At 34.2% G+C, this 13,549-nt stretch overlaps 1 protein-coding gene across 1 annotated transcript in view; it reads left to right on the top strand.

Annotated features, from left to right (window-relative positions):
- The window catches only part of bop1 (BOP1 ribosomal biogenesis factor), a 133,657-nt gene that overhangs the window by 88,480 nt on the left and 31,628 nt on the right, over positions 1-13,549 (top strand). The window contains exons 4-8 of the mRNA XM_056479333.1: positions 1,516-1,670; positions 5,594-5,711; positions 7,737-7,838; positions 8,201-8,413; positions 11,745-11,906. Of these exons, the coding sequence (XP_056335308.1) occupies positions 1,516-1,670; positions 5,594-5,711; positions 7,737-7,838; positions 8,201-8,413; positions 11,745-11,906 (750 nt within the window). The remainder of the gene's footprint in view (positions 1-1,515; positions 1,671-5,593; positions 5,712-7,736; positions 7,839-8,200; positions 8,414-11,744; positions 11,907-13,549) is intronic.

The following is a 13,549-nucleotide window of genomic DNA, read 5'->3' as shown; positions in this document are numbered from 1 at the left end:
TTTTATTTATTTATTTATTTATTTTCCCATGACAGCAAATAAAATCAAGTGATGTTTTGAGCAATCATAATTTTGGAGGGAAAAAATGTAAATGACAGTTTAATTGAAAATTGGAGGGGGGGAGATGCTGTTTTGACAGTAAAACACATTTTATCTCAACCTTTAACTATCAAATCGACAATGTTTTAACTTCAGAAGAGTTAAGACAGACGTATTTGGTGGAATAACCCTGAATTTTCAGTGACAGCAAATGAAATCAATTGATGTTGAGCAATCATCATTTTGGAGGGAAACAATATGTAAATAAGAGTGTTTATTTGGAATTTGGAGGGAAAAAATGCTGTTTTGATATACATTAAAACACATTTTACTCCAACCCTTACCTATCAAATCCACAATCTTTTAACTTCTGAAGAGTTAAGAAAGACATATTTGGTGGAATAACCCTAAATTTTCCCATGACAGCAAATTAAATCAATTTATGTTTTGAGTAGTCATCATTTTGGAGGGAAACAATATGTAAATAAGAGTGTTTATTTGGAATTTGGCGAAAAAAATGCTGTTTTGACTTTTTTTTAATACATTAAAACACATTTTACCTCAACCCTTACCTATCAAATCCACAATCTTTTAACTTCAGAAGAGTTAAGACAGACGTATTTGGTGGAATAACCCTGAATTTTCAATGACAGCAAATGAAATCAATTGATGTTGAGCAATCATCATTTTGGAGGGAAACAATAAGTAAATAACAATAAGAGTGTTTATTTGGAATTTGGAGGAAAGAAATGCTGTTTTGACTTTTTTTATACATTAAAACACATTTTATCTCAACGCTTACCTATCAAATCCACAATCTTTTAACTTCAGAAGAGTTAAGACAGACGTATTTGGTGGAATAACTCTACATTTTCCCATGACAGCAAATGAAATCAATTGATGTTTTGAGCAATCATCATTTTGGAGGGAAAAAATATGTAAACGAGTGTTTATTTGAAAATTGGGAGAGGGGGTGCTGTTTTGACCTTTTTTTAATACAATAAAACACATTTTGCCTGCACCTTTACCTATCAAATCGAAAAATGTTTTAATTTCTGAAGAGTTAAGACAGACATATTTGGAGGAATAACCCTGATTTTCCCATGACAGCAAATTAAATCAATTTATGTTTAGAGTAGTCATCATTTTGGAAGTAAACATGTAAATAAGAGTGTTTATTTGGAATTTGGAGAAGGAAAAATGCTGTTTAGACATTTTATACAATAAAACAAACATTTTACCTCAACCCTTTGATCAAATTCAGAGAAACACAATTTTTTTTATTAATATGATAACAGTGCAGGTCTTCAGTGTGTATTTATTGTGAACGTTCATGTATTGTCTGCATATTTCTCTGTAAAATAGTAGAAACAGATGTAGAAATGACTATTCTACCATCGTCAGAGCAATGAAAAATATTCCTGTGGTGTTGATCTGGTAACTCGATGAGTTTCGTTCTCTCTGTCCTTTTCTCAGGACATCCGTAACACAGTCGGGAACATCCCTATGGAGTGGTACAAGGATTATCCTCACATCGGATACGACCTGGACGGAAAGAAGATCTTTAAACCGATCAGAAACAAAGATGAGCTGGATGAGTTTCTGGACAAGATGGAGAATCCTGATTACTGGTGAGCAGCGGTGTCTGGAGTTTCATTTAGACTCATTCAGCCTGTATTGATGGCGGGACTGAAAGAAAAAACATGTCCTGTCCATTTTGAGATTTTGAATGGCTTGTATTTTTTTATTTTAGTTGGAATGAAAACAAACTATGAAGAGCCATAAAATTCTCCTCTGTAGAAAATCTTTGACTTTAAGTGTCAAAAAATGAAACCAGAGCTTTGAAGCTGATTCATCCAGTGTTTTTTTGTTGTAGCATTTTATGCAAATGAGCTTATTTAATTAAGTAAACTATTTTCATATTTAAACATAACGTTTCAGAGAATTTGTTTTTGCTAAAAATGTTTGCACTTAAGTTAAACTTCACTGTAATGCGTTTAAAACAATTAAGCAAGTACTAGAAATGTGTGCAGATTAGCATACATTTAATTTAACAAGAACTCCGTTGCATAGTAAACATTTTTGAATATTTGTAACAAAGTTTTTCAAGTCTTAAGCCGTAACAAAAGATTATATGATTCATTTATTTATTTTGCTGTTTTTGGTTTATTTTAATACTAAATTGCCTCTATTTAAATTTTTTTTACAAGAAATTAAGATTTTTATGCTAGAAATAAATTCAAATTAGCATACATTTAATGAAACAATAACTCATTTGCATATTAAACATGCAAGGTGGAATTTTATTTTAAATTTTTTTTGCTGTTTTTCAAATTTAGTTTAGTTTTGTTTGGTTTAATCCTGAAATCCCTTCAATTTAAACTTTTTTTTTTTTTACAAGAAATTAGTTTTTTGTGCTAGAAATCTATGCAAATTATCATACATTTAATTTAACAGTAGCTCATTTGCATATTAAACATATACAAGGCGAAAAAATCATTAGGTTTATTTATTTATTTTCTGGTGTTCAAATGTAGTTTTGTGTTTTGTTTGGATTAATCCTAAAATCCCCTTATTTAAACTTTTTCTTCAGAAAACTGTGCTAGAAATGTATGCAAATTAGCATATATTTAAATAAACAATAACTCATTTGCATATTAAATATATACAAGGCCAAAAAAAGTTCGATTTTATTTAACTTTTTTTTTTTTTATGTTTTTTTACATTTATTTTTGTGTTTTGTTTGGATTAATCCTAAAATCCCCTCTATTTAAACTTTTGGCCTTACAAGAAAACAGATTTTTGTGCTAGAAATGTCTACAAATTAGCATGCATTTAATTAAACAATAACTAATTTGCATATTAAATATATACAAGGCCAAAAAAAACATCAGATTTAATTTTTTTGTTTTGTTTTGTTTTGGTTCATCTTAATAAACGTGTAGTACCAAATACACTAATATTTGACCCTCATCATTGTTATAGCTGTTTTTCTGACCTTTTTTATTTATTATTTTCGAATATATGCATTTTCATTACTGAGTGATTAAAAAAGAAAAACGAAGACAATCCCCGTCATAAAAACATTTGGTTATAAAATGTCAAATTTATTTAAATGTCAGATAAAAACAACCTGACTTCATTCAATGTCCAGATTTGGGCTAGAAATATATGCAAATTAGTACAATATTATTTAACACTACCTCATTATCATATAAAAATAACATTTCAGAAAATTTGTACTAAAAAAAGGTTTGCTATTCTTAATGAATTGTACTAATAATGTATGCAAATTAGCACATATTAAGATTTCACATATGTATGTAATACATTAAAACAACATGTTTTCTTGTAAAAAAAAGTTTTGTGCTAGAAATATATGCAAATTAGAACAAATACATAAAAATATTGTATTGCACTAAATTAGACTAATATTTGACCCTCATCACCTTTTTCAGTGTACACTTTAACACACCTTTAGCTACAAGATGTAAAAAAACTAAAAAAATATGCAAATTAGCACACATGTAATTAAACAATGCCTCACTTGCATATTTACAAAACATCTTAGACAACTTGTAATACAAATAATGATGGTATTGCACTAATCTAGACTAATATTTGACCTTCTTCGGTGTCAGCTTTAACACACCTTTGGCTACGAGATGTGTTTTGGTTTGGTTTGGATTTTAGTGTAATTTAATTATTGAGTGATTAAAAAAGACAATCCTAAAATGCCATTTAATAAAACCTTTGGCTACAAGATGTGTAAAAAACAAAAAACAAAAAAACAAACAGATTTTTGTGCTAGGAAAGTATGCAAATTAGCACATATTTAATTAAACAATGCCAAATTTGCATATTTACACATAACAGTAACAAAAAATTGTTAGTGTCCGCTTTAAACTCATTCCTTAACATCTTTGACTACAAAATATATATTAAAAAAACACTTTTTTAAAAAGAAAGAAAACAGGTTTTTGTGCTAGAATGTATGCAAATTAGCATATAGGTAATTTAACAATACCTCATTTGCATATTTACACAACATCTTTGAAAACTTGTAATACAAAAAAGATTGTATAGCCCTAAATTAGACTAATATTTGACCTTCATCACCTTCTTCAGTGTCCACTTTAACGCAACACTGGCTACAAAATGTAAAAAGATAAAGAAAACAGATTTTTGTACCAAGAAATATATGCAAATTAGCACATTAATTACACAATGCCTCATTTGCATAGACTAATATTTGACCCTCATTTTCTTCAGATGTCTACTTTAACACACCTGTGGCTACACGATGTAAAAAAAACATTGTTTTTAACAAGAAAACTGATTTTTGTGATCAAAGTATGCAAATTAGAACATATTTAGTTAAACAATACCTCATTTGCATATTTGTACAACATGTTATGAAACTTGTAGATCCAAAAAGATTGTATAGCACTAAATTAGACTAATATTTGACCTACTTCAGTGTCCACTTTAACACACCTTTAGCTACAAAATGTGAAAAAATTATGCAAATTAGCACGTATGTAATTAAACAATACCTCATTTGCATATTTACACAACATCTTTGAAAACTTGTAATACAAAAAAGATTGTATAGCTCTAAATTAGACTAATATTTGACCTTCATCACCTTCTTCAGTGTCCGCTTTAACACACATTTAGCTACATAATGTAAAAAGATTTTAAAAAATTACTTTGTACTAAGAAATATATGCAAATTAGCACATTTAATTACACAATGCCTCATTTGCATAGACTAATATTTGACCCTCATTTTCTTCAGATGTCTACTTTACACACCTGTGGCTACACAATGTAAAAAAAAAACATTGTTTTTAACAAGAAAACAGATTTTTGTGCTAGAAAAGTATGCAAATTAGAACATATTTAGTTAAACAATACCTCATTTGCATATTTGTACATCTTATAAAACTTGTAGATCCAAAAAGATTGTGTAGCACCAAATTAGACTTGATATTTGACCTACTTCAGTGTCCACTAACACACCTTTAGCTACAAGATGTGAAAAAATTATGCAAATTAGCACATATGTAATTAAACAATACCTCATTTGCATATTTACACAACATCTTTGAAAACTTGTAATACAAAAAAGATTGTAGAGCTCTAAATTAGACTAATATTTGACCTTCATCACCTTCTTCAGTGTCCGCTTTAACACACATTTAGCTACAAAATGTAAAAAGATTTTTAAAATTTACTTTTGTACTAAGAAATATATGCAAATTAGCACATTTAATTACACAATGCCTCATTTGCATAGACTAATATTTGACCCTCATTTTCTTCAGATGTCTACTTTATCACACCTGTGGCTACACGATATAACACGATCTACAAGATGTGAAAAATTTATGCAAATTAGCATGTATGTAATTAAACAATAACTAATTTGCATATTTACACAACATCATAGAAAACATATAGTACAAAAAGATGGTTTCTCACTAGTTTAGACTAATATTTGACCTTCGTCAGTGTCTTCTTTAACACTCCTTTTGTTTTCTCTGACCAGGCGAACCGTCCAGGACAAGATGACCGGCACTGACATCCGTCTGTCGGACGAGCAGGTGGATCTGGTGCACCGTCTGCAGCAGGGCAAATTCGGTGACGTCAACTTCAACGAATACGAGGTTTGCCGATCTGCTCTGTCGCTTTAGTTTTTCTCCATCCACAAAGTGTCACCTCAACATCTGCAGTCTGTGAAAAGCTCTAGATAATAACACCAGCGCACGATGGCGGAAAAAAATCTGTTTTATTTACTGTTCACCGCCGACAAATGAAGTAACGAAACATTAACGCTAGCGCAATTAGCCGTCTGACCTACGCAGGAGGTAATGAGTCTGCATGGTGTCACGCTGCCGTTTAGCAGCTAATTGCGCTAAACAAGAAGTGAGTCAGTCGTGTTTGGTCGGTCTGCGATCAGTTAGTCGACCTCAGACGGGCTTTTTAAAGAGCGCGAGTGTGAAAAAGCCACCTGTCGTCCCGCTGAGCCTGTGATAGCACAGATGTTTTCATTTACGTGTTGGCAAATTAAAAGTCAACACAAACAGAGCGTGGTTTTTTTTCTGTGTGTGGTCACTACAGATGCTCTTTAGCGGTCTAGTTTTAGCTGATGTCATGTTCTGTTTGTGTTCTGTTTATCAGGGTTCCCACAGAATTTCTGGAATATCATGGAAACTTAAAAGTTTTATTGAAGACATTGAAAGTTAATGGGTTTTTATATATAGTCGAAGTCAAAATTATTAGCCCCCCTCTGAAAAATTGTTTTTCAAATATTTTCCAAATGATGTTTAACAGAGTATTTCCTTAAATATTTTTTAGAGTCGTCTTCAATTTATTTCAGCTAGAATAAAAGCTGTTTTTAATTTTTTTTATAAACCGTTTTGATATTAGCCTCCTTAAGAAATGTTTTTTTTATTGTCTAAAGAATGAACCATTTTTATCCAATAACTTGCCTAGTTAAGCTAGTTAAATTATTGTTTGTTATTTTGTTTGTTTTAATATTTCGTTTTTGTTTTTTCATTTTTGTTTTGTTTTTGTTTGTGTTTGTTTTTAATCTTCATTATAATTTTTTTGTTTTGTTGTTTTCATTCTTGTTTTTTGTTTGTTTTTGTTTTGTTGTTTTTGTTTTCATCGTTGTTTTTTGTTTGTTTTTTATTTGTTTTTTTATTTGGGTTTGGTTTTTTGTTTTAATTTTTGCTTTTTGTTTTTGATTTTATATTTGTTTTTGTTTGATTAGTTTTTAGTTTTATTTTTGCTTTCTATTTTTGCTTTTTTGTTTTGTTGAGATTTGTCTATTTTGTATTTATATTTATTGTTTTTCATTAGTTTTATGTTCATTTTTGTCTTTGATTATTTTTATATATATATTTATTTATATTTATTTATATATTTATTTATATTTATTTATTTATTTTTTATTTATTCATTTTTTCTTGTTTGTTTCTTGTTTGTTTTGGATTTTATTTTTGTTTGGTTTTATTTTTCATTAGTTTTTTGTTTTTGTTTGGTTTGTTTGTTTTGATTTTATGTTTGTTTTAGTTTTTCTTTGTTTTTTCCATTTCAGTTCTAGTTTGTTAGTGGTGTTTGTTTTGCATTTTATTTTTGTTTGGTTTTATTTTTCACTCGTTTTTTGTTTTTGTTTGTTTTGTTTTTTGCTTTCATTCTTGTTTTTTATTTGTTTTGATTTTATTTTTATTTGTTTGTTTTGGTATTATATTTGTTTTGTTGTTCATTTTTGTTTTTGTTTGTTTTGGATTTTGTTTTTGTTTGGTTTTTTGCTGGTTTGTTTTGATTTCATATTTGTTTTTGTTTTAGATATTTATTTGCTTTGTTTGTCTTTTGTTTGTTTTGTTTATTATTTTGTTTGTTTGTTGTTCATGTTTTGGGTTTGTTTGGTTACTTAACCTAGTGATTAACCTAGTTAATTGCACTTTAAACTGAATACTAGTGTCTTCCAAAATAAGTAGAATAATATCACGCACTGTCATCATGGCAAAGAAAAATAAATTGCATTATTAGGAATAAGTTATTAAAACTATTATGTAAACTATTAGTGAAGGACAACAGGAGAGTCAAACACCTGTAGGCTTAAACTGATGTGTCTTTTACTTTGCCTTGAATGTTTTCCTCTTTCTGATTCTCTGTTTTTCCAGCCTGCTGTTGATTTCTTCTCCAATGAAGTGATGATCCATCCCGTCACCAACAGGCCTCAGGACAAACGCAGCTTCATTCCCTCGCTAATCGAGAAAGAGAAGGCAAGTCCGCTCTCTTCACGTCTATTTACTGTAGGAAACGGCATTAAAAATAGTCCTGTTTGGTCTCCTAACTGCTCCCAGCTGGGCCGCCTCACAAATAATGAATCCCACATCGTTTTTAAAGTGGAAAACGGTCTGAAACGCCGGCGTAATGGGGCATCTGAAATTGAACGCTGAAAGAAATCAGACCTGCAAACGTTTGGGCTCAAACCTAATGGTCTTTTTTTTTAGATATGGCTGTATGTAGTGTGTGAAGCGTGGATGTGTGCAGCGAGTGTTTGCGGTAATGACGGCCCACATGTGCTCTCAATCTCCTCAATGATGTGTTTCTGTCCCGCCACTGAAATGTCTTTCTGCTTTAGGTCGGGAAGTTGGTTCATGCCATTAAAATGGGCTGGATTAAACCCCGCAGACCCAAGGAAACAACGCCGCAGTATTACGACCTCTGGGCCAAAGAAGACCCCAACAGCATTCTGGGACGCCACAAGATGCACATCCCAGCGCCCAAGATGAAGCTGCCGGGACACGAGGAGTCCTACAACCCTCCTCCAGAATACCTGCTGTCCGAGGAAGAGGTGCGGTTTTTTTGTTTTTGGGGTTTTTTTTGAGACGACGTTCAGCTAAACATTATTCACACACCCTGACTTTAAACCTGGTTGTTCTTAGAGCAGCTATGAATGTACTAGAGATGCAGTGTCATTAGCTATGGGACAATTATGTTGAAATAGTCCTAATGTTTTCCTCCGTTAAAACAAGAAATGCTGTTTTGACCTTTTTATACATTAAAACACATTTTACTCCAACCCTTACCGATCAAATCCACAATCTTTTAACTTCTGAAGAGTTAAGAAAGATGTATTTGGTGAAATAACCCTACATTTTCCCATGACAGCAAGTTAAATCAATTTATGTTTTGAGTAGTCATCATTTTGGAGGGAAACAATATGTAAATAAGAGTGTTTATTTGAAATTTGGAGGAAAAAAAATGCTGTTTTGACTTTTTTTATACATTAAAACACATTTTACCTCAACACTTACCTATCAAATCCACAATCTTTTAACTTCCGAAGAGTTAAGAAAGACATATTTGGTGGAATAACCCTGAATTTTCAATGACAACAAATGAAATCAATTGATGTTGAGCAATCATCATTTTGGAGGGAAACAATATGTAAATGAGAGTGTTTATTTGAAAATTGGAGAAAAAAGAAATGCTGTTTTGACCTTTTTATACAATAAAACACGTTTTACTCCAACCCTTACCTATCAAATCCACAATCTTTTAACTTCCGAAGAGTTAAGACAGACATATTTGGTGGAATAACCCTACATTTTCCCATGACAGCAACTTAAATCAATTGATGTTTTGAGCAATCGTCATTTTGGAGGTTAAAAATATGTAAACGAGTGTTTATTTGAAAATTGGGAGAGGGGGGGTGCTGTTTTGACTTTTTTTATACAATAAAACACATTTTGCCTCTACCTTTACCTATCAAATCGACAATGTTTTAATTTCTGAAGAGTTAAGAAAGACATATTTGGTGGAATAACCCTGATTTTCCCATGACAGCAAATGAAATCAATTTATGTTTAGAGTAGTCATCATTTTGGAAGTAAACAATATGTAAATAAGAGTGTTTATTTGGAATTTGGAGGAGGAAAAAATACTGTTTAGACATTTTATACAATAAAACAAACATTTTACCTCAACCCTTACCTATCAAATTGATCAAATTGAGAGAAACACATTTTTTTTTTATTAATATGATAACAGTGCAGGTCTTCAGTGTGTATTTATTGTGAACGTTCATGTATTGTCTGCATATTTCTCAGTAAAATAGTTGAACACAAAATAGGATATTTTGAAGAAAGTTGGAGAACTACAACCATTGATTTTCATAGTATTTTGTTGATTCGTTTTTACTATTGAAGTCAGTGGTTACAGGTTAGGCATGGGCCGGTATAAGACCCCGCTTACACTAATAGGTTTTAGTTTTAAAAACGCATTAGTTTTGCTACAGTTACGCCCTCCATCCACACTACGCCGGAGTTTTCCAGCCCCGAAAATGGAGCGTTTTGAAAATGCTGGAGAGGGCGTTTTCATTCTATAATGCTGCTGCTCCAAGTCAGTGTGGATGAGGGAAAACGGAGACGTCTGAAAACGGAGGCAGGGCTGCAGACATTCACCTATTTGATGAGGGCTTTTTCCTCAATATTAAGTAGCCTATACATAGTTCAGTCTTGCATCCTCTCCTTGTAAGTTCAGACTTCGCATGTTTGATATGGAAATCAAACTCCCAAGTGTGTACTTTATAAAGTCATTCACATCACCCTGGATCTGCAGTTTCACTATCTTAACAATAAAATGAAAACATGATGTGAGGAACTGACTATTTTGATATTAACAACGTAACAGACATCAAAATATTGAGGCGTCGTGTAGCTGCATAATATGACCATCATCTTCATTACTGCCTCCTTTAATTTTCATTGAAAATACGAAACATACCCTCTTTTTCATTGAATAACTGACCCAGCTGGGATTCAAACCAGTGACCTTCTTGCTGTGAGACGACAGTTCTAACCACTGAGCCACCATGTCGCCTATTTCTCAGTTGCACGTTGTATTTATGACGTACATACACTCGCTTTATGATTGCTTTCAGGGCGAGTCTTTATGCAAACGGATCATGCACAAATGTAGTGTTTGCATATAAAAATATAACCGTCAAATGTAAATGATTCAGTGCAGAAAAACATCCATCATGCACATTCATGTGTATGCTTTACTAAAGAGATCATTTTTGAATCTAGTTATGAACTGCGAGAGTGTGTCTGAGCCTTGGACGTTATCAGGAAGGCTATTTCAGAGTTTAGGAGCTATAAATGAGAAGGCTCGACCTCCTTTAGTAGACTTTGCTATTCTAGGTACTACCAGAAGCCCTGAGTTTTGAGATCTTAAAGAGCGAGTTGGATTGTAGCGAGACAGAAGGATGTTAGATAAACAGGAGCTCGATTATTCAAAGCTTTATAGGCAAGAAGTAATATTTTATCATCAATACGAAACTGAACAGGCAGCCAGTGTAAGGAGGATAAAATTGGGGTGATGTGATCAAATTTTCTAGACCTGGTAAGAACTCTGGCAGCTGCATTTTGCACTATAAAGCTCTGTAAATCAAGTTTGGTGTTTTGGCCCTTTATTTTTGGCCACCCCTGCTTTAAACTGAGCCTCAGTGATGGTTTCACACCTGCTTCAGCTCCATTAGGCCTGTATGATTTGCCTGTCAGTGATTTGCGTGTGTTTTCCATGCTGTAGTGAACTCTGAGCACGTGCTTCCCCTCCGCAGCTTAATCTTTATATGCAACCAAATTTTGACCCCAATTTTGCCTGCACCTGTTCTGTAGTCAGCCTTTATTTCTGAGTTTTCATAACGTTTGCTCTTTGGGGGGGTGGGTGTGTGTGTGTGTTGTATTTGTTTTATATGTGTCTGTGTATGTACGTCTTGTATTATATGTGCATTTGTTGTGTGTGTGTCTGTGTGTGTATGTGCATGTTGTATTTGTTGTCTGTGTGTGCTTGTTGTATTTGTGTGTCTGTATGAGTGTTGCATCTTTTGTGCGCGTGTTGTATGCATGTCTGTGTCTGTTGTATTATGCGTGTGTTGTATTTGTTGTATGCTTGTGTGTGTGTGTGTGTGTGTGTGTGTGTTCCATTTATTGTATGTGTGTGTGTGTGTTCTACATGTTATGAGTGTGTGTGTGTGTGTTATATTTGTGTGTGTATGTCTGTTTCTCTCTTTGTGTGTTGTATATGTTGTGTGTGTGTGGTATTTTGTTGTGTGTTGTATTTTTTTTTATTAATTTATAAAATCTTATGTATTTATTGTGTGTGTTTGTGTTCTTCAGAGACTGGCGTGGGCTGCTCAGGACCCCGAGGACAGAAAGCTGAGTTTCCTCCCGCAGAAGTTCTCGTGTCTGCGAGCCGTTCCTGCGTTCTCACGCTTCATTCACGAGCGCTTCGAGCGCTGCCTCGACCTCTACCTGTGTCCCAGACAGAGGAAGATGAGGGTGAGCCGTCCCATTCCACACAAACACACTGTTACACACACACAACGAAATCTATTTTAGTGACGGTACCTCTCTGAGCTAAATGCTATTATTTTCAGCTGAGAGCCTGTGAAGAGCTTATGAAATATCAAAACATACCAGGGATTCATCTGTCACACACACAAACAAAACAATGCTTTCTCTTGAGATGTGTGTTTTTACACCTAGACATTTGTTTGGGAACCTGGTGCATTTGCCCTCTTGTCTCGCTTAGTTTGGGCATATGTGAATCCTGCAATCACACTCTGATTTGCACCAAGACCGCCTGAATGAGGTGGTCTCAGCTCGGTTGAAACTAACTCTAGAGCGGAGAAAGCAATATGATCCAACGGACTAACAAACCAGGCTATATCACAGTGTATTATGGATATTTAATCATAGTATTATGGCATATAAAGTCACCGGCCACTTTATTAGGTACACCTGTCCAACTGCTGGTAAACACAAATTTCTAATCAGCTTAATGCAGTTAGGCATGTAGACATGGGCAAGATGATCTGCTGCAGTTCAAACTGAGCATCAGAATGGGGAAGAAAGGTGATTTAAGTGACTTTAGTACCAATTGAGCATCGTGTCAACACCACAGCCCACCTGAGTATTGTTGCTGACCATGTCCATCCCTTTATGACCACAGTGTACTCATCTTCTGATGGCTACTTCCAGCAGGATAACACACCATGTCGTAAAGCGTGAATCATCTCAGACTGCTTTCTTGAACATGACAATGAGTTGACTGCACTCAAATGGCCTCCACAGTTACCAGAGCTCAATCCAATACAGCACCTTTGGGATTTGAATCATGGATAGGCAGCTGATAAATTTGCAGCATATCTGATGCTATTATGTCAATATGGAGAAAAATCTCTGAGGAATATTTCCAGTACCTTCTTGAATCTATGCCATGAAGGATTAAGGCAGTTCTGAAGGCAAAAAGGGGTCCAACCTGGTACTAGCAAGGTGTACCTATTAAAGTGGCCGGTGAGAGTGTGTGGCTACAAAGATGATACAAAGATGGCGCCGATGGCGATGGCAGCCTCCGTGTCGTGCTCTGCAGTAGTGTTTGTGTTTTTGTTAGTTTGTCCTGTCTCAAGTCATATTCCTACAATTAGTTTCACCAGAGACGAATTGTTGGACATTCGGGCACATACACCACCGAATATTTTTCCATACCTGGATTTATCTGATGTTCTGTTGGACATTGTAGTCGGAGGAGCCGCGGTGCTGCTCAAACGCTTTCAAGCGCGCAGACGAGGAAAGCGTGCAGGCGCGCTGGTGAAACTCAGGCGGCGCGGATTTCGGACCGCATTGCCTAGCATCCATCTAGCAAATCTCCGCTCTCTACCCAACAAAATAGACAAACTCATTCTGCTCTCTCAGACAAACAGGGATTTTCTGCATTCAGCTGCTCTGTGTTTCACGGAAACCTGGCTGAACGACACCATACCGGACAACGCGCTTCACCTACCGGGCTATCAGCTGTTCAGAGCGGATCGCGACGAAGAATCAACGCGGAAATCACGCGGTGGCGGGACGTGCTTTTACATCAATGAAAGGTGGTGTACAGATGTAACAGTTTTAAAGAAGATGTGCTGTCCAGATCTCGA

Source organism: Danio aesculapii, chromosome 19 (assembly GCF_903798145.1).
Source record: "Danio aesculapii chromosome 19, fDanAes4.1, whole genome shotgun sequence".
Lineage (NCBI taxonomy): Eukaryota > Metazoa > Chordata > Actinopteri > Cypriniformes > Danionidae > Danio > Danio aesculapii.
Note: the sequence above shows the minus strand (reverse complement) of the source record. Positions and strands in the feature narration are given on the sequence as shown.